This window comes from Sciurus vulgaris (genome assembly GCF_902686455.1).
Source record: "Sciurus vulgaris genome assembly, chromosome: 7".
NCBI classification, from domain to species: domain Eukaryota; kingdom Metazoa; phylum Chordata; class Mammalia; order Rodentia; family Sciuridae; genus Sciurus; species Sciurus vulgaris.
The window spans coordinates 22,145,938-22,168,331 of NC_136467.1; the positions used below are offsets into that span (position 1 = coordinate 22,145,938).

Consider the following 22,394-nt stretch of genomic DNA (forward strand, 5'->3'; position numbering starts at 1 on the left):
ATCTGTTCTGACACCATACTGTATCTTTAGGAAAACAAGGTAAGAATTTCAAAAAAGTATATATGACAAAATTATAATGTTAGTACTTTTACTCACAGAATTTCTAACACTCAACTGGTTGGATGAGGTTCAGTTATAGAATACACAGGTACACAAATAGTTCAACTGAAACACAATCCCATTTGCCTCTTTTTTTGGTCAATGATACCCCCTTGCTGACCTTTACGTTGCCATACACAGCAACATGTAGCCACTTAAGTTCATTATCCATTCCTGAGGGACGAGGTCCTTACCCCATCCATTATACTGGTGAAATATTCATTTTGTTTATTATGGCTTATCAAGGTTTCTTTGCTGTTGTTGTTGATGGACCTTTATTTAATTTATTTATTTATATGTGGTGCTGAGGGTTGAATTCAGTGCCTGGCACGTGCTAGGCAAGTGCTCTGCCACTGAGCTACAACTCCAGCCCTCCATGGTTTCTTAAGGCTCTTTTAAATAACTCTCAGTGATATGACACTGAAGAAGGATTGAAAAAGATAGTCATTCCCCATCCTTATTCTAGTACTTTCCAAATCAAGAAGAGTCACTGGTCCATACTCCATATATGAGGTGGTATAAGGCCCATCAAGAACCTTTAATTAATTCATCTTGTTCCACAAACATTTATTGAATAGTTCACATAAACCAAGCACAAGTCTAGTTGCTTCAGGATCTTGTCAGAGAAGATACAGAAAATCCCTGTCTTTATAGAATTTATAATCTCCTGGAAGCAGGGCCAGAGGACAAATGGTAAAAAATGATTTATAAATGTTAGAAGGTAAAATGTGCTTATGGAAAATGAAAAAAAGTAAGGAAGAAAAAGAAGAATCCTGAGTACAGGAGAAACAACTTCATGCTCATGGGGCAGGCAATGATAAAAATGATCAATGGTAACAAATGCGATTCCGACTGTGCAGCGACCAGAATACCCATACACTTCTGCTGGAAATGTAAAATGGTGCAGCCACTTTGGGGAACAGTTTGGCAGTCTCAAGATGTTAGACGTTGAATTACCATATAGCTCAACAATTCCATTTCTGGGAATTCACCAAGAGAAGTGAAAATATAACGCCACACTAAAACTTGCACAAATGCTTCTAACAGCATTATTCATAACAGCCAAAAGCAGAAACAGCCCAAAGTTCATCCACTGATGAATGGATAAATAAAATGTGGCATATTCACACAACGAAGTTAAGTCAGCAGTGGAAAGAAATAGCATACGGATGCACCCTGCAAGACAGATCAACTTAGAAAACACCGTGCTAAGTGAACTCAGTCATAAAAGACCACTTAATTATTGTTGGATTCCATTTATATGAAATGTCAAGAATAGGTTAGGTCCTTAGAGTAGAGGTGGGGAGATCTGGAGAATGAGGAGTGCTAATGAGCGTGAGTTCTTTTTCAAAGGTGATGAAAATGTTTAAGAACAACTGTGGTGATGGTCACACAGCTTGTGATTACTACCCAAAACCATGGAAGCGCCATGTTCAATGGGTGACTATGTGGTGTGTTAAGTCACAACCCAACAAGGCCATTAAATAAAGAGTGCTGGGGAAGAGGAGAGATTCAAAGTAGGATGACCGAGGTAGACCTCACTGAGCATGGCACCGAATGTGGATTTTACTGAAGCAGATGCAGTAAAGAAATCTAGAGGAAGAGTCTTGCTTTGTTTTCCATTTCAAAGCACCACAGTTCCTCCCAAACTCACCAGACAGAAGAAAATACCTGAATGGCCCTGTGACTATAAAAGAAAAGAAATTTGCAGTTTAAAATCCTTTGGGTCCCAACAATATCACTGGTGAATTCTACCAAACGCTTGACAAAGCTTGACAAAGCAATATCGATCCTATTCAATCCTTTTCAGGAACAGAAGAGGAAGGGAAAGGTCCCAACTCATTTTACAAGATCACTGACATTCTGATACCCAACCTAGATAAGCAGAGCAGTATGTACAAGAAAACTGCAGACCAATATCCCCAGTCCTAAATATGTATGTATGTGTATATATGTGTATATATATATATATATGCACACACACACACACACACACACATATTCCAATAAAATCCTGCAACAAATAAAAATAATACCACCACAATCCAGTGGAGTCTATCCAAGGAATGCAAAGTTGGTTCAATATTCAACAGTTTATCAATGTAACCAAATATAATAATAGTCTAAAAGAGAAAACTCACATGATCATATCAACTGATGTTGAAAAAGATTTATGACTATTCATATGAAATAAATACTCCAGGGCTGGGGTTGTGGCTCAGTGGTGGAGGGTTTGTGTGGCTGTGTGAGGTACTGGGTTCGATTCTCAGCACTGCATATAAATAAATAAAATAAAGGTCATCAACAACTAAGGAAAAAAAAAAAAAAAAAGAAAGATATACTCAAAACAAAAAAAAACAAAAAAACAAAAAAACAAAAACAAAAACCAGAACAAAACTGACAGAGTGCTCTTAGAAAACACCTTCGGCAGACCTCATGCTTAAGGAATGCTTTCCCCCTAAAGATGGGAAGAAGGCAAGCATGTCCCTCTTTCACTGCTACTATTTACTATTGTAGTAGACATACCAACTAGTGCAAAAAGCAAGGAAAGAATAAAAGCCATATAAATTAGAAAGGGAGAAATAAACCTTTCTCAGTCACAGATGATGTAAAGATGAAATCATTATCCTCGGGAATCCCCAGTAAAAGAAAGTCCCCAGCGATCTTCCCTAGAGCTACTAAAACTAACAAGTCAGTTTGGTAAGAAAGCATACATTTGTATTTCTATAAGCTAGCAATGATTAAGTAGGGATGGACATTTAAAAATATTTATAATTTACAATAACTAAAAAAAAAATTACTTAAGTGTAAACTTAATATTGTCTTCTCAAAACTGCAAAATGCTGATGAAATAAAAAAGAAGAGCTAATTAAATAAAGAAGCAAAACAGGGCTGGGGAGATAGCTCAGCTGGTAGAGTGCTTGCCTCGCAAACACAAGGCCCTGAGTTTGATCCCCAGTATGGCAAAAAATAAAATAAAATAAAGAAGCAAAACAGTTAATAGATTAGAAGGTTCAACATAGAAAAGATATCAAGTCCACCCAAACTGCAGGATAGATATAATGAAATTCAAACAAAAATCCCAGCAGGAACTTATTGAGAAAACAAGCAAGCCAATTTCAAAATTTAAATGAAAAGACAAAGAAACTAGGTAAGTTCAAATTAAAATGAAGAATGAAGTTGAGGAATCACAGTACCCAATTTGCAGACTTATATTGCTATAGTAATCAAGAAAGTATGATATTTGTGAAGAAACAGACACAGAGATGAAGAGAACAGTACAATGAGTCCAGAAATAGACCACACACACACACATGTGGCCAATTAATTTTCAACAAAGGTGCAAAAGCAATTCAATATGGAAAAGATAGCCTTTCCAACCAACGCCGCTGAACCTCATGCAGGACACCAAAAACACAATCTAAAAAGAAGAAAAACGATAAATTGTACATCATCAAAATTAAGACCTTGTGCTTTATAAAAGACATCGTAAATGAATAAAAAAGACAAGATAAGTCTGGCAGGAAGCCTCTCCAGGTAACATAATCTGAAAAAGGCAATGTACTTAGAAAACATCATCTTAAAAGTCAGTGTCAAGAAAACAAACTATCTGGCCTTGGGGTGCAGCTCAGTGTAGATCTCTTGCCTAGTATATACAAGGCTTGACCCCCCAGCACCACAAAACAATCTCCCCAAATAAAACAAACAAACAAAACTCCGTGGGTTGGGGAACCAAACTACCCAGTAAAAACTGGCCAAAGGACTTGAACTGACCTTTACCAAAGAGGATACATGGAAGAAAAATATGCTGATTTTTCAAAACTGTGCAAAGGCAATTTAATTAAAAAAGAACAGTCTTCAAAAAATGAGATTGAAATAACTAGAAATTTACATTAAAAAAATGAACCTTGACCTAAGTCTCAAAATTCCATAAAAATCATCCTAAAATTGATCATAGATCTAAATGTAAAGCATAAAACTAAATAAACTTTAAAGAAAACACAGGAGACAAGAGAGCATTGGCATAGTCCAAAGACTATTTTTTTTTTTAAACACCATGTTTCTTTTTTGAGGTGCTGGGGATTTGAACCTAGGTTCGAGCGCACGCAAGGCAAGCTCTCTGCGAGCTGAGCTATTTGCCCACTCTAAAGAAAACACAGGAGAAAATATTTTTATGACCTGGAGTTAAGCAAAGAGATCTGAGACACTACCAAAAGGAAGAGAAATATAGAAAAATTGATAAATAAGACAATCAAAATTAAACATTTTTGCTTGAAAGAGATTTTTTTTTAAGAGAATGAAAAGACAAGGTATAGACTAGAAGAAAATATTTACAAATCATATCTAACCAATAGTCCAATTAAAAAAATAGGGAAAAGAACCGAACAGAAACTCTACTAAACAGGAATGGTAGATAAGTACATGAAAGTACATGAAAACGAGTTCAACATCATTAGCCGTTAAGGAAATCCAAATTTCAACCTTGGCAAAATATGACCACACACCCATCAGAAATCCTAACAGAACTATCAACAGCACATTCTGGTCCACAGTGGTCCTGTCCACCAGTCAAGAGGTGGACGCAAAGCACACACCCATTGACGAATGGATGGACAAAGTGTGGTATACCACGCAGCCTCAAAAAGAGAAGAAACCCTGTCACATGCTACAACAATATGCTAAGTGAAATAAGTTCATCACTAAAGGACAACTGCTGCCTGATTCCACTTCTGTACAAGATCTGAAGCAGGAAAACTCATAGGTATAGAAAGTGGAATGGCGGTGGGGGTGTGGAACCACCGTCTAGAGTCCCAGCTACTCAGGAGGCTGAGGCAGGAGGATCACATGAGCCCATGAGTTTGAGACCAGCCTGGGCAACTTAAAAAGACTCTGTCTCAAACAAAAGAAAAAAATAAAAAAGGGAAGTCAAAGGGTGTTTAGCAGGGGAGGAAAGGAAGTTGTTTACTAGGTATAGAGTTTCAGTTCTGCAAAATGAAAACTGTGGAGATCTGTTTTCACGACAGTGTAAACCACTTAACACAACTGAACTGCACATTTAAAAATGGTTAAGAGAGTGAATTCTATCATATCTATCATATGCTTTTTACCATAATAAAATAATAATAATGACACTATCAACTGCTGACAGTGATGTGGAGCAACTGGAATTTTCCTACATTGCTGGAATGTAAAACTCTGGAAAGCATTTTGTTGGGGGCTATGCCATGCAGCACCTGGCAGCCAGCCAGAGGTTGTTTTGATCACATCGGTGGTGAGGAGGTTGATTAACTTAAGCTCACCCAGGTGATTTATCATTGGCCGTATTCAATTAAGTCCACCCACACAACGCGTGCACAGGTGTTCAGAGTGCTCCTGATCGTGCCTGCTCATTTTAACCTTTACCATGATTGGCCAGCTAGCTCCTCGCCTGATCTTTGCATAATTGGCGTCAGCCCTACCCTTCACCTCCTGGAGGGGATGTAAGCCGGCTCTCCTCCAGCGCCCGGGTTCCTGGGTTTCCTGAATCACCAATAAACCTCACTAATAAACCGTTCTGAATTCAAGAGCCTTGCTACTTATTTGTCTCCCGCGACAAATTGACTCCGCTGGACGGTGTCAGCATTTGATAATCACCTATATACACATTTAACAGAAGACCCAAGAATCCTACTCTTACATATTTTTCCCTCTGTAAATGAAAACTTTAGCTTACACAAAAACCTATATAGGAATGTGCATATCAGCTTGCTTTGTAATTACCCCAAACAGGAAAAAATCAGTTTTTCATTGGGTGAATGGATAAACAAATTATGCCAGGGTTCTATACTACAAAGTACTATTTATCCTTAAAAAGGAACAATGGACACATGCAGCAACATGGATGGATCTCCCAAAGCTGTTGTGCTGAGTGAAAGAAGCCAGCATCACAAGGTGACTGATTCCACGTGCCATTCTTGAAAGGACAAACCTAGAGTGAAGAAGGACAGATGGGTGGTTGCCAGAGGTCAGGGGCTAGAGAAGGGGTGCCAAGAGTGAGTGACTGTAAAAGGATTGCCAGGGGCATTTTTGGAGTGATGGAACTGTAATATAGCCTGATCGCAGCAGTGGTTATGTAAAGCTATACATATTAAAATTCTTAGAACTGTGCACATGCACATACAGCCTCCAAAAAATAAAAAACCCTACTCAAATGATAAATGATGGAGAATGACCTCTTTTGCTTACATGAGCAGTGACTGAAAGTGGTCCACCCAAAAATATCAACATCTGAGGAATTCTAAACTTGGACTCCATGAGGCTGGTTTTTTGACTTTTGTTTTGAAGACCTGTCAGAATATGGCTCTTGGTTTGATGTCAAGAAAGGAAGCCATGCTGGGCGTGGTGGCACAGGCCTGTAATCCCAGTGGCTCAGGAGGCTGAGGCAGGAGGATCTCAAGTTCAAAGCTGGCCTCAGCAACTTAGGGAGGTCCTGAAGCCATTCAGTGAGACCCTACCTCTAAATAAAATATAAAAAAAGGGCTGGGGATGTGGCCTACTGGTTAAGTACCACTGGGTTCAATCCCCCATACAAAAAAAAAAAAAAAAAAAAAGAAGAAGAAGAAAGGAAGGAAGCCCTTACAAAATGTTTATATCACAGGGTTCAATTCCTTTCTTGATATTCTAAACCTCTCCTGGTAGAAATACAGAGTAAAATCATATGATCTGTTAGGAGCCAGTGGTGTTGGTCAACAAACATCAAGATCAACAACTACAAAGTTCATGACTGTAAGGCATTTTCATTGTTCAATTATTGGCAAAATTTATAATGGACAAGAGCCGCTGTGTTACCCCGTGATTGACAGGAGGAAGTGCATGCCATCGCTAACCTGTGCAATTACTTAACAGGATTCTTCAGAAGGCTGTCCCCTCCTCCTTCCCACCTTTGCTTAACTGCTGCCTTTCCAATAAAGTCTCCCTGACTGCCTTATTCTAAACTATAACCTCCCCCTATATTGCCTACTCCAATTCCTTGCTATATTTTCTTCTTGTCACTTTCTAATGTTCTACCTAATCTATTTAGATTTGCTTTCTGACTCTTCTCCCGACTAGAATGCAAACTCCAAAAGAGAAGGCAGCTGAGTCTCTTTTGTTACTGCAGTCTGTAACAGTGTCCCTAGAGTCCCTAATAGTGACTGACATGATTGGATGAGGATGCTCAGTAAACATTCATTGAGAGGATAAAGAAATGCTATCATATAAGGAAGGAGATCTTCCTGGACCTGGGTGAGCTGTGTGGCCCTGGCCTGGTTATGCAACTCCTCTCCGCTATTGTAAAGCAAGAGACAGATTCCCTCTTCTTCCTCCAAAAAAGGATGAGGGTGAATGACACAAGAAAGCACTTTCACTCCCTTGGTGAAATGAGAGATATAAATTAAAACACTGTCATTTATGAATGAAATCAGAGCAGTCGTTAACAAATATCACCTTGGGCAAATCCTTTAGCTTTGTAGATACGGGAAATAATCCCCGGCAGCAACATGATGCTTCTATAATTATAGCAATATTATACTTTATTAGGACCAAACATAATTTTAATCCTTACCAACCATTTTTGTACATGTGCACTGCTGAAACCAGACCAGTGAAGTAGAACCAAAATAATGCCTCAGACCAAATTCTTCTTCCAGCAAAAACTAGAGTATGAAACAAACCTATCAATTAGCGTCACCCTTCAAGGGACTGATCTTTACTGATCTGGGTAGGAAGTCATCTTTTAGAGATGCATCAGAGTATAATGGTCCAAAATATCGGCCATTGTGCCTTACTGCTTGGCTTCATATGCTGCCTTGAACTCTTGCCAGGAAAATTTCCTTGGAAATTTCCTTGGAACACTTAAACTTCATATGGTTGTTTTGATGATTTGGTGAGTCAATATAAATAAGTTCTGGGAGCAGAACCTGGTATATAACAGCACTCAATAAAAGCCATTAGTACTATACTACCTTCAGAAAATTCAAGTTTTACCCCATGACTCTCTGCAAGTTAGTCTTGATTCCTCAATACTGTCACTTACGGGGATATTAACTAAAAATCAAGATGGACATTCCTTTCCCATTACTAACAATGTGAATAAAAGTCACAATTTTAATGAAGATAAATTATCTTGATTTTCTTTATTTAGGAGTGTAACTTCCGCTTAAACAAGAGTAAAAGATAGAAAAGAGAATTTTTTCCTAATTTTTTTTTTATCAACTTCTTAACAGTTGTGATGGTGAAGTGTTGTTTTGGGTTAGCATTTTAATATGTTGTGTTTTTCTTTTCCAATATGATTTTTTTCATCTGAAGTTTCTCTTATGAAGTCCTGAAGCACCCAGGGCTCTACCTGTAGTGATAGGGGATATTCAATAGATAAGCAACTGAAGGCGCACTAAAGAAATTTATACCAAGTAGAGTTACTCTAGTAACTAAATACCCACGTGAAGTGGAGCAAAGAAGAATGGGATAATCTCATCTTAAATACATTACAGTAGATAAGGAACACAAGACTGACAAACTAGAAAAGGAGTCAAAATACAGTTGTCCCTTGGCCTCCACAGGGGAATGGTTTCAAGACCTGTTGATGTTCAAGTTGTTATATTAAATGGCACAGTATTTGCATATAATCTATGCATACCCTCCTGCATATTTTAAATAATCTCTAGATTACTTACACCTAATACTATGTCAATGCTAATATAAGTGATTATTACACTGCATTATTTAGAGAATGAAAGAAAAAGAAGTCTGTACATGTTCAGTATAGATGCAGTCTTTTCCAGATATTTTTGATGTGTGGTTTGTTGAATTCCGGGATACAGAGCCCATGCACAGGGAAAGCTGACTGTATCCATGTCTTAACAGGAGGACCAACAAAGAAGGTGGTGGCTCAGACTCAGCTGGTGCAGAATTGAGGTCAAGAATATCTTTAGGAAGGAAGAGACACGATGCTGACCCTTGCATGATCAGTAGTATTTCAGTAGGTACGGCAGTGTCAGGAAGGAGCTCAGAGGAACAGGGAACAGAAGGAAGAAAGGTCAAGTGTCAAAAATACCTGGGGCATACTCTGTGGTGACCCAGCATGACTGAAGTCCAAGGTACGTGAACTCTTTAAGGAAAGATAAGTAAGGCAGAAGAGGTCAGTTTGGGTTAAACTGAGGAGAGCCAAGAAGTCTGGAATTAATTTAGGGAACAATGTGGGGTCAGTCACAAGTTTGAGGCAAGAAGTAACAGGACAAAAGGAAGATACCCCCAGCAGTATCCAGAATTATCAGAAGGAGGGAGGGAGCACTGGGGGCTTTACCCACCGGTTTTCCCAGATCCACACATCTGAGGCTGCTGGGGACCACAGAAAGCCCTCCTCTCTGTGCCCCCCACTCCCAGAGCTGTTGGGCAGTGCCATTCCAGCACTGGAGGCTTGAGATCTGAGGAGACCCTTCCCTTAAATTCATCCCATGGTCCACTTTATACAGAGTGCCCCTCCTGACTCCTTTGGTAAGTTCTTTCGTAGGAACCAACTCTGTTTCTTCTTCAAAAAAGGATGGGTCCTGTTTGAGTCTTTCTGACCCCCTGGCCCAGGTGTCACCTGTGCATGGACACTATCACCATGGTCCTGGCTACCAAGGTCTGGGCTTCCCATCTCACCCATGACTCCTTGCTGCCGACTGGACACGTGCAGTTGGTTGTACTCATTGCTCAATTTCCCTGGTCTGAGACTTGAGTTGCTGTCTCAGCTACTGTGGGCGCCAGATAGCCGGTGCCATCCTGAATCTCCCTGTCAGACTTACAGGCGAGGTCAGGTAAGACCTAGAACCCAGTCTCTCTTGGCCTCTCTAGCTTTCTAGAGTTAGCTATAAATAAATACCTGAGGGCAGCAAAAAAGGCTACACTGTGCAAGAATGGAGATGTGGAATGGTCAGGACTGGACAAGAGAGGCTAAGAGGATAGCCTGCTGTTAAAGATTCTGCACTAGGAAGGAATACATCTAAGGTTTTTGGAACTCAGACTGTAGAGGATGGTGAGAGACAAGGAAGAGTCGAAGAACATCATGACATAATGTCTAGATGCCAAAGGAAGCCAGGTGTACAGTGGCAAGGAGGGCTGGGTTGGCAGGAAGGCGCTGCAGGCACTCTCTCGTCTCACTCAGCAGCTTTCTGCCTGTCTAGAATGAACGCCCCGAGAGGACAGGATGCAAAATATAGAGCAGTGTCTGCCCTGCAGCATGTGGTGTAGATGAATGTGGACCAGAGGAATGGATTTTGAGTTCCCGTGCTGTCCTCAGGCAGTGCTGGATATCCAACAGGTCCTCAGGGAAGTGCCTGAGCATCAGACGCAGCCTGGCCCGTCTGAGTCACGGGTATTGAGAAAAAGGGCACTCTCAGAAAAAAGGAAAGGCTAAGACATGAGCAAACCCCCACAGAGGTCTAGGAGAGACGAGGAGGGGACGAGAGGAGGCAAAAGAGAGGAAGAAAGAGAAAGACAATCAGGGCAATGACGGTTTTCCTAAACCAAGGAAGGACTCTTCGTTAGTGGCAAATCTTGTGGAGACTGAAAATGAGAGAGTGACACTGAACTTGATGACTAGTTTCAGGTAACCTCAGTGGATGCTGGATGTAGTGACAGGTCCCTGCTGAGCACCTCAGGTGACACTGCAGTCATCTTAGTTTGTCGAAGTTCACATAACAAAACAGCCCAGTAATGCATTTCTCAGAATGTGTCCCCTAGTTAAGTGACACTAGACTACGGATGGAAAAGAGGGATACTTTCTCGCCCTAGACCCTAACAGAGAGACACTGAGAGCCTAAACCAGTCCAAGAGACAGTCACTTTCTGCTTTTAAACAAGGCCAAAGAACCGGAGTCAGGACACAAACCCAGTCTGCCTTTTAGGATAAGCTGTTCTTTGGGTTTAGGAGTACTCCAAAATATGGTTGCCTCAAGGACCACCAAGGACCCTTCTTACCTGTCACCACAGTAAACATGTCATTACAGTCACATTAATAAATTGGTATTGTACACCATCAACTATCAAATAAAAGCCCTACAACAGAAACCTGGTCTAGGAACAGTGGTATAGTGTTAATCACTGCGTAGCAGAACACAATAAAATTCATACCCATGAATTTGGCTAGTGAGCCAGAATTCAAAAGAAGGATGAATAAAGAAGAGTTACTTTTCTTAGATAAAATTCACCTTCCTTCTTTTCTACTTATTTATGTGTATTAATTATACAAATTAAAGGTTTCACTGTGACAATTTCATATACACATGTAATGGTCATTGATCATGACCACCCTCTGCTCTCAGCTTCTTCCCTCTTACCCTCCTCTTCCTCCTCCCCAGGTTCCCTCCCAGTTCCTAACACTCCTTCTACTTTCGGGTCAATTTATTTTATCTTATTTTTTGTTGTTGTTGTTTCTATATATGAAAGAAAAGATGCAATGTTTGTCTTTCTGTGTATGACTTATTTGCTTGAACGTAATGTCCTCATTTCTTTCAAATGACAGGATTTCATTCTTCTCTATGGCAGAATAATTCTCTCTCCTATATTCTTATATGCCACGTTTTCTTTATACATTTATTTGTTGACAACAACCAGGCTGATTCCACATCTTGGCTATTGTGAACAGTGCCACAATAAATATGGGTATGCAGGTGTCTTGTATGCTGGCTCCTATCCTTCAGACATATACTCAGGAAAGGTAGATGGATTTACTTTTAGTTTTCTGAAGAACCTCCAAGACATGGGGGCTGTACTAATTTACATTCCCACCAACAGGGTATAAACATTCCTTTTTCTCTATATCCTCTTGGTGATTTCCTTCTTTTTTAATAAATAGAAATGTTATTGATTTTTATATGTTGATTTTGTATCATGCTACTTCACAGAATTGTTTATCAGAACTAAAGGTCTTTTAGTGGAGTCTTTTAGATTTTCCACGTAGGGAATCAAATCATCAGCAAACAAGGACAATATGACTTTCTTTCTCCATTCTTATTGATATACCTTTTATTTCTTTCTCTTGTCTAATTGCTCTGGCTACAATTTCTAGTATTGAACTGAGTGAGAGTGATGAGAAGAGACATCCTTGTCTTGTTCCTGATCTTAGAGGAAATACTTCCACTTTACCTCGTTCAGCACAATGTTTGCAATGTTCTTCTTGTCTTCACAGCCTTTATTATGCTGAGGTATGATCCTTCTATACCTCTCTTATTTGGGGCTTCTATCATGAAGAAATGTGGCATTTTAACACAGTCTTTTTCTGCATTCATTGAGATAATCAAATGATTTTATCCCTATTACATTTATTGATTTGCATATGTTGAACTATCCTTGAATCCTTGGAATGAAACCAACTTGATTATGATGAATAATCTTTTTAATATGCTGTTGAATTTGATGTTCAAGTATTTTCCTGAGAACTTCTGCAACTAGGTTAAACAGGGATATTGGTCTATAGTTCTCTTTTTTTGTGTGGCCTTTTTAGGTTTTGGTAGCAGGGTAAGACTGGATTTGTTAAATGAGTTTAGAAAGGTTCCTTCCCTTCCTATTTTATGAAATAGTTTGAGAAGCATTGGTGCTAGTTCTTCTTTAAAAGGTTGAAAAAATTTAGCAGTGAATCCACCAAATCCTGGGCTCCTCTTCTTGGGAGATTTTTTATTATTACTCTTCCAATCTCATTATTTGTTATTGATCTGTTTAGATCACTTGCTTCAATCATATTAGGTCACATGTGTCCAGAAATTTGTTGCTTCCGGATTTTTCAAATTATTGGCATATAGTTTTTCAAACTATTACCTAATAATCCTTTGAATTTCAATGGTATCTGTTCTAATTTTCCCTTTTCAACTCCAATTTTGTTTATCTGGATCTTTCTTTCTTTTGGTTAGTTTAGCTAAAGGTTTATCAATTTTGTTCATCTCTTCAAAGAATCAACTCTTGGTTTCATTGAAATTCTGTATGGTTCCTTTTTTTCACTTATTTCTGTTCTGATCATTATTCTTTCTTTCTACAGATTTTGGATTTGGTTTGTTCTTGTTTTACAAAGTCCTTGAGGTGTATCATTGGGTAATTTCTTTGAGATCTCTCTCCCTCTCCTCCCTCTTTATGTAAGCACTCATTGCTATAAACTTCCTTCTCAGTACTGTTTTCACTGTATTCCACTAGTTCTGGTATGTTGTGTCTCCATTTTTTTTACATGTATTTTTTTAGTTGTCAATGGACCTTTATTTGTTTATATGTGGTGCTGAGGATTGAACCCAGTGCCTCACACATGCTAGGCAAGTGCTCTACCACTGAGCCACAACCCCGGCCCCTGTTGTGTTTCCATTTTAATTTGATTCAAGGAATTTAAAAATTTCCACTCTGGTTTCTTCAATGACCCACTGTTCATTCAATATTTGTTGTTCGACCTCTGTATAATTTCTGCAGTTTCCCTTGCTTTTGATTTCTGGTTTCATTCCATTGTGATCAGATAAGACATAAGAAATTATTTCAGTTTTTGTGAATTTGTTACAACTTGCTTTGTGGCCTAATTTACGGTCTATTTGGGAAAAGTTCCCCACACAAAGATGAAAAGGATGTATATTCTGAAGCCGTTAGATGGACTATCCTGTAGATGTCAGTTAAGTCCATTTGAATATCTACAATGTGAATTAACTTTGGTTTTTTAATGAATTTTTTGTGTGGACGATTCATCTATTGTTGAGAGTGGGGTATTAAAGTTACCCACTATTGTTATATTGGAGTCTCTCTTTCCCGCTATGTCCAACAGTGTTTATTTTATGAAATTGGATGCTCTACCATTCAGTGAACATATATTTATAATCATTACATCTTCTTTTTTTTACATTTTCAAAAAACACTTTATTTATTTAACATGGTGCTGAGGATCAAACCCAGAGCCTCATATCAGCTAAGCGAGCACTCTACCACTGAGCCACAACCCCAATCCTCCTTATATCTTCTTAATAAATATTCCCTTGATCAATATATAGTGACCTGTTTTATTTCTTCTAATTGTTTTAAAATCTATTTTATTGGATATAATTAAAATTACTCGTTTTCAGATTCCATTTGCTTAGAATATCATTTTCTATCCTTTCACATTCAGTCTGTATTGGTCTAGGCGGGGAGATGATTTTCATGTTAGGTAGAATATTGTTGAGTCTTATTTTTTAATTCACTGAACCAGTCTTTGTCTTTTAGAGAATTAAGAATATTTATATTCAGGGTTATAACTGAAAGGTATGCACTTGTTTCTGACAGCTTCTTGTTTTTCTTCTGGTTATTTTGAATATCCTATGTTCCTTTCTTGATCTTTTATTCATCTCAGAAGTTAGGTGGTTTATTTTATTGATAACATTTGATGCTTTCCTATTTCTCATTTGTATGAGTACTCTTCTACTGGGATTTATTCTTTCACAAGCTCTCATGATTGTGTTTATGTCTTCCTCCTCTGGATGTAAGATTCCCTTAAGTATCTTCTACAGTGTTGGTCTAGTGCTCATGAATTTCCTTAATTTATGCTTATCTTGAAATGGCTTTATTTACTTCAGTTATGAAGGATGATCTTACTGGGTACAGCAATTTTATTTGGCAGGTTTTGTTTGTTTGCTTTCACTTTAGGCAAGTACTCTACCCCTGGGGTATATCCTCAGCCCAGCAGGGTTTTCTGTTCTTTCTTTTTTTTTTTTCAGGATCTGAAATACATTGTCCCATTCCCTCCCTCTGGCATTTACAGTTTCTTCCAGGAAATCTGCTGTTACTCTGATGGTTTTCTTTTAAATGAGACTTGGCACTTCTCTCTCCCAGATTTTAATATTCTTTCTTTGTCCTGCACTTTTGGTGATTAAACTACAATATGTCATGGGGAGGTTCTTTTCTGATTATGTCTCTTTGAGGTTCTACCTGCCTCCTGAATATGGGAGTTCGTGTTTTTCCCAAGGTTTGGGAAATTTTGTCTCCACTGGCTAGGTTTTCTATGCCTTCAGCCTGTAGCTCTTCTCCTTTATCTATTTCCAATTCCGCATGTGCTTGATTTTTTAATGGTGTCCCAGAGATCTTGCATGTTCTGTCTTTATGAGTTTTTTCTTTTTTATTGTCTGAATGTGATATTTCATCAGACTTGTCTTCAGGCATCGGTATTCTTTGTTCTACTTGAGTTAGTCTGAGACTACAGGGGTTTCAACTGAAGTGTTTTTTTTTTTTTAAATCTGATTTATTGAGATTTTTATTTCCAAGATTTGTGTTTGGTTCTTTTCCAAATTTCTCTCTACTGAATTTCTCATTCATATCCTGCATTGCCTTTCTTAATTCATTCAATTGTTTACCTGAATTCCTTGGAATTCATCTAGCTTTTAAAAAATTGTTTTTTAAAATTATTTATTTGTTTGACATTTTATCTACTTTGGTAGCTTTAGAACCAGTTACTGAAGAATTATAAGTTTCATATTGCCTTGTTTCTTCATATTTCTTAAGGTTCTATGCTAAGACTTGTGTATACATTGGGTAGATATCTCTTCTGCTTTTATGAGAGCACTCTCTTAATAAGCAACCTTCCTTGCCAATGTGTTTTGGAGTATGGTTTTATTGTGTAATGTTGAGTTTTATTCCAGTTGGGTTTCAGAGTGTACTTTCCCTATAGCTTCTTTGGCTGTGATTAGTAAGTTTTGACACAAGGTACACTGTAACAGAGCCTGAGGGACCTGCTCAATCTATAGTTCATGCAAGAGTGGGGTCCCTCTGGTAATTCAGGTTGGTGTGGTGCACACCATAGAGTATGTGGGATGCATCCCAGTGGACTCCTACAGTGGGAGTAGAAGCCCCTATCAGGTATCAGGGTTTCCATAGTCTCTATTGAAACTGGTTCTGTTATGTGAAAGCAAATCTGATATTGGCTGTTTCAACTATGGGGCAGGACCTGAAGTTTTCACCCTCTGCTTGGCCCTAAGTACATTTCCTGGAGAGCTGTAGACTGAGATCAGAGTTCACTCACATCCAGACTGACAGGATATGGGAGCAACTGGTGCTGAGGACCCTTGTAGATGTCATAGCCACACAAGAGTATTATTTCTCTTTGCTGTTATATGGGGGTGGCTGTCCAGGAACAGAACGTCAGACCCTAGAGTTTAGCACACTTGTGGTCATATCACTGTCTAGGGGCTTTGGTCCCCTATTCTTTAAGTTGATGCATCTGCCAAGGTTCAGGCAAGACAGCGTCATACTAGATGCTGTTCCTCTCAGCTGGGCTGAGAGCGTGGCTCAGTGGCAGTGCACCAACCCAGTTTGTGCTAAGTCATGGGATCAATCCCCAGTTTGGGGTTGGGGAAGAGGGGAGTTAAAAACAAGAACAACAGAAAAGAAAGGGTAAAAAAAAATAGAATAAAATATTTTTATAAAAGGAAAAGAAAGCAGAAGAAAAGTAAAAAAACTTCACAATTTAAAAAGAGGAGAAGTAAAAGGTGAAAAAGAAAAATCATAGCATATTGACTAGGGGTGTTTCATCCCCCAATTCCTTCCATTGTGGTCCCCTCCAGGTGACTGGCAGGAGCGCTTTGTGGCTGAAGATCTTTGGAGTCCCTCTAAGTTGCTTTGCACATTGGACTGAGCCAGCACAGAATGTTTACCTCACTAGGCAACAATCTCTAGTCTCTTGGGCTATGTGTCCCAGGGCAGAGCCAAGCCTCTGCCTTTAGGCAGAGATTCTTCCCAGAGTTCCCTGGGTTGATTGCTCAAAGGGAAACACTAAGGTATGTCTTCAGGAACTTGGCAGGTAGGGAGATGCCATGGGGCCCAAAGATCTCTGCTGGGAGGAGAGGTGGCAGATTCCATGAGATCCACTACCTACCCATTATCCTAGAGTCCCCAAATTTGGACTTCACATGTAATCACACTCAAGGGCTCATCCCCACCCCACCTCCACCTAACAGCAGATCTCCCAAACTGTCGATCGTAAAGGGAAGCACCTACCCCTTCCCTCCACAGCACAGTCTACGCTTCTTGCCACACAGAATTCTGAGTGGATTTGTGTAGAAGTCTCTCATCTGGGCCAAAACTGTCTCCTGGAGCAAATGCCCACTGAGCCTGTGCTGAGAAAAGGCCACTGGGACCTGAAGCTAGAAAAATGCAGGCACTTCTGATCCCCTAAACAGCAAGTCCCAACAACAGAACCCTTGTCAAGATGGTTCCTGGTTATGACACTGTATGTATAAGCTGGGAAAAGCAGAGACCTTCTTCAGCACCAGCTTGCGGTGCAGATCCCAGGTCTCTTGTCTCTTGCAAATTGTCAGATTCTGGGCTTGGGGAGACACCAGGGCTCTCTCTCCTCCTGAACCCCAGCAGCGGGGAAGCTTCCCCTCCCCCTGTTAAGCTGTCAAGCCTGGGTGCCTGACACTGTTCTCCTAGGACATAACATCTAATATTCCTGGGCTTCGCCTGGTCACTGAAGCTCCACTCCTGCACTCTCCCATGACCCGTGACCTCAACCTGCAGCTACATGGCTGCTGTCTGGGTTCCCCTTATGAGAAGCGCAGGAGCACTGGTCTCTACCTGGTCATCTGTGTGCTCTTCTCACCCTCTTTCACACCCCCAGATACTGTGAGTCTTGCCTAAGGTGGGCTTCACAGATTGCCAGGTTGCACATGGCTTTAATCATATCTAAACAGCTCAATTTCACTGTTTGAGATCTTTTTTTTTTTTTTTTTTTTTAAAGAAGATTCTTTTTTCCTTGGTTATTTCCAAATGGATCAGTTTTAATCTATCCGTGACATCTTTCTTGGATATGGAAAAAAACTATCATGTTATATGTCATTTGCTGCTTTTGTCTGAGGCTTGTCTAATACTTTCCACATATCTCAGCAGAAATGAAAGTCTCATAAAAATGCGAATACAGTGACTAACACACTTTATAATTAATATGAAGTGACAAGGAAAGGCAAGTGGAAGTTCTCTGAAGATGTCTTCTCTGAGGACAGAAAAGTGAGCAGCTCAGATTCAGATAAAGATCAAGAGTGACAGCTGAAGAGTTGTCCATCCTCTCTTCTCATCTTCTTAATGCTGCCGTCCAGAGCTGTCCCATCTTTAGTAACCAGGGTAACCTAAAGAGCTAGACTCTCCTAATGCTTAAGGAAATGTAAGAGGGAGCCACTGAAGAAGGCTGATGTGGCTCCACCTACACCGGAAGAAGAGGGGAAAGAACAAGGTGCCCAGCCAGGACTTGGAAAGTCAAGGGCCTCTCTGAGGAACAGCAGAATCTGGAACTAGAGCATGGCTGATGGTTTGGATCTTAAATGTCCCTGTAAAGTTCATATGTTAAAGGTTTGGTCCCCAACTGATGGCTCTACTGGGGTGGTGGAACCTCTAGGAGGTGGGGCCTCGTCGGACAAAGTAAGTCATGGGTATGTGGCCTGGAGGGTACATTCAGATCCTGCTCCTTCCTTTCTCTCTCTCTCTGTGCTTCCCAGTCAGAAGCTGGGCTTGGGATGTAGTTCAGTGGTAGAATGCTTGCCTATCACATCTAAGGCCCTAGGTTTAATTCCAGCACCATGTAAAAACAAAACAACAACAACAAAACCACCAGATGCCATGAGCTGAGTGTCTCTGCTCTGCTCCACCTTTTGCTTCCCACCATGATGTTCTGTCTCACCAGAGAACAAAAGTAATGGAGTCAGCTGACCAGGGACTGAAACCTTTGAAACCACAAACAAAAATAAATCTTTCCTCCTTTCAAGTCATCTGAAGTGTTTTGCCACAGTGACAGAAAGCAGACTAACGCAAGCACCTGAGAATTCAGTTCGTTCTACTTCCAGATTTTGAAGATGAGGAAACTGAGGCCCAGAGACTGAATCTTTATTGATTAGTGTCACCTTGGTAACTTGCTGGCAAAAACTCAATCCTGTTGTTCTCACACAGCACTGCTGTCTGTCCCCTGATACCCAGTGCATTCTAACCCAGGAAGTTACCCAGCACTGAAAGGGACCCAGCTACCATTAATTCCCCCAAGGCGAGTCTCGCTTCTTTATTACAGATATTTTCCAATACCTACTATAGAAAGATGAGAATAATCAACCCCCTCTACACATCGTTCAGCTTAAACAATCTTCAACTCATGGCTAGTCTTCCTATGTATCTCACCCTTCCTCCAGGGTAATTTTGAAACAAATCTCAGGTATCATTATTTCTTGTTAAGTAGTAAAGGCTCAAAGAAATTATGCAGCTACATCAGAGACACTTCTTCAGAGAGCTTTGATGTTTCTATTGCATACTCTTTAGCTGTGTGTATATTTTCTATTTAATTTCATAGCTCTAGGGCTACCAGCCAGTCTTAGCATAGACGGATAAGTTGTTCTGTGACCCTATATATGCACTGACAATATTAGATTGTCACGTAGTGAGGAATTCTGGTGAAGAGATTCTTTAGACAGTAAGAAAACTGAACTTATGTCAAGAGGCAAGCACATTTCTTCCTTAAAGAAAAACCATTGACATTCAGCACCTAAACTGGGCTAAATTGAGCTTAGATCTGGCCTGAGATTTAAAGTCAATTTCCTCCATGAGTCCATATGAAAGGCACTAAGAAATGTAATTCTTAATTTTAATAAATCCACAAATTTTCACACCAGTGGGATTATGGGTCTCCTAGGACAGAGACCATTTACTTGTCTTAAGGACAGATTGGAAATTCAAAATCAAATAATAAATATAGCAACACTTTTCTTTCATATAGCCACTGAATTCTTGCCCATAGGGAAAAAAGAATACATAAAAAAAAAAACCCTCTATTTAGAAGTTTTAATGAACAAGTAAGACTGTGTTACTGAACTGAGTAAATAGGAAATAGGTATATCACTGTGAGCGTGTACAGAAATATGTCTCTGATCCCCACAATATTGATAAGTAACATTTCACCTCTAATCATCTCTTCTGCCTCTTCCTCCTCACACCTTAGTTTTCTATATGAAGTCACAAATACATATTTAAAAACAAGAATATTTTAAAGAGTCAAAGTCAGTACAAAAATAGGGAAAATCAGAACTCTTGAGTTGTTTCATCCTTAAATGGAATAATTTCATTCCAAATATGAATGTTTTTCTGAACAGAAATCTGCAAAATACAGTTTTCTACCTTTTGAAAAATTGGAACAATTTATCCCATCTTGCAAGAGAGTTAAGACACTCATACCTGCTGAGGTTTCTCTGAATTTGTCGCTGGTCTTCTTTTTTCTCCATTTCCAAGGCTTGAAGATTTTACCAATGGTGGAGAGCTTCCCCTTTCTCTTGAAGGGAGGTGTCTGGGAACCTGCTGTGGGGCCATCTGAGTTTGCTATAGAGGCTTTGTCCAGTCCATCAACTGTAAAAAGAGAAGTCAAATCAGAGAAAGGCTTCAATGAAAGTTTAAAATAGCATCATCTATCTCTTCCTGGACTGTTAACAGCAATCGTGCCTACTCTAATTGAATTTCACATAAAGTTTAGTTTGTCTCATTTCACAGCTGGTAGGACTCCCCTGATATCAATCAGCTAATCAATCAATCAGAAATTATAGTCTTCTTAAGTAATCATTCTTGAGAAATAAGAAAGCAAGAGACTTACATAACAGGTGGGGACAGACAAGTGAAGATCTGCAAAACACAGCTGAATCCATCAGCAACAACCACATCAATATTTTGTGCAGAAATAGAGGATTCTAAGTATTCCTGAAATAGGATGTTCCTCTGGAGGCTAGTTTGGCATTCTCAGTAATGAATATCACAGTTATGGTGTAGTTAAAACCATGGTTTCTCCTTCACAAAATACAATTTGATGCCAGGAAACTAAATTCTATTTTTACAATGCTAAAACTATCTTTTGCTCCTGTTACAAGGGAAAAGAAATGTTTTCAGCTTCAATTAAACTGATAACTATCATTAACAGCAAGAAATATGTGGGAGATGAGGGTATTGTGTGTGACAAACGTATCTTTATATGCCTTTGTCTTTTTTTTTAATCAGAAGGAAAGCATGAAATCTTAAGTTGCCTTGCACTAAGTTCTAAACAGAAGGGAGATAACAATGACTTACATTAACCTAACTACCAAATTTTAGTGACAAACAATTAGAAGCAGCCCAGAATAGATAAACTATGGCATTATTTATTCCATGAAATAGCTTTCAGCAACTTAAAAAAAATGAACAGATGGATAAATTTGCAATAAAACTAAATACAGCAAAATGTTAAGCGTTGGATCCAGGTGGTGGGTTTGTGGGGGAGGTACAATTCTTTTGTCTTCTCTGTATTTTTTGAAACATCACATAATAAAATATTGGGGAAAAATAAATACTGAATAGCAAAGACTTGCACTTCCAGGAAGATGCAGGAAGCTTATATTCCTATTTCTCTTGCTAACACCATTGCATCAAGACACCGACACAAACGGCATTGAATGCATCTCAAAAAATTGGGCTGAAAGGGTCAGACAGAGAGAGAAGGCTGTGTGGTCCCATTTATTATACAAAGGTCAAAACAGGTAAAACGAAGTTACGGCAAAAACAAATGACGATGACAAAATGGCAAACAACAACAACAACAAAGAAAATCAGAACCATAGTTTCTTCTTGGGATGGGAGGGAGGTAGGAATGAATTGAAAAGGGGCTTGAGGGAATCTCTGGGGGTGACGGAGTTTCGACAGTGGTTGGATTATGCAAAACTGACCAAATGGTATTTACGACATGGTGCATTTCACTTTATATAACATTTGCCTTAGAAAAACCATAAACTTAATGACATCCATGCTGAAGTGATTAGAGATGAACTGTACTCATATCCATCAGAAGTCACAAGTGGATCAATGGATGAAATGAGTAAATGGATAGATGTGCAATAAAATAAAATACAGAAAAAAGTGCTAACTGGAAGTGGTGGGTATGTGTGGGAAGTATAATTCTTTTATCTTTTCTGTAGTTTTAAAAACTTTTATAATAAAATATTGGGGCAAAACAAATTATAAAAAAAAAAAAAGAAGCTGAATTTCCAGCAAGTGTTCCTGCTTCCAGAAAGACGGAGTACACTTACTTATTTCTATGTGTCTTGCTAAATATTACTTTAACCTCCCCCTGACCCCACGTCATGTATTTAACAAAAGTAAGAAGACTGTGTAAGGTGAAGTAGAGGTGGCCAGATCTGGGACCTTAAAACTCAAGAACCAGCATGTTGGTGAGACTCCCTGGGTTTGCTTTTGGCCTTACATACCCCAGCTAAAGAAGCCAGCAACCCAGAAACACACCCAATGGGCTCAGGTCAAAAG

General features: G+C 39.3%; 1 protein-coding gene across 11 annotated transcripts in view; it reads right to left on the minus strand.

Moving 5' to 3' along the window:
• The window catches only part of PHACTR2 (phosphatase and actin regulator 2), a gene marked incomplete at its 3' end in the record, with an annotated part of 255,283 nt that overhangs the window by 74,336 nt on the left and 158,553 nt on the right, over positions 1-22,394 (minus strand). For all 11 annotated transcript variants that reach the window (XM_079146842.1, XM_079146841.1, XM_079146849.1 and 8 more), the window contains exon 2: positions 20,295-20,462. In XM_079146842.1, the coding sequence (XP_079002968.1) occupies positions 20,295-20,462 (168 nt within the window). The remainder of the gene's footprint in view (positions 1-20,294; positions 20,463-22,394) is intronic.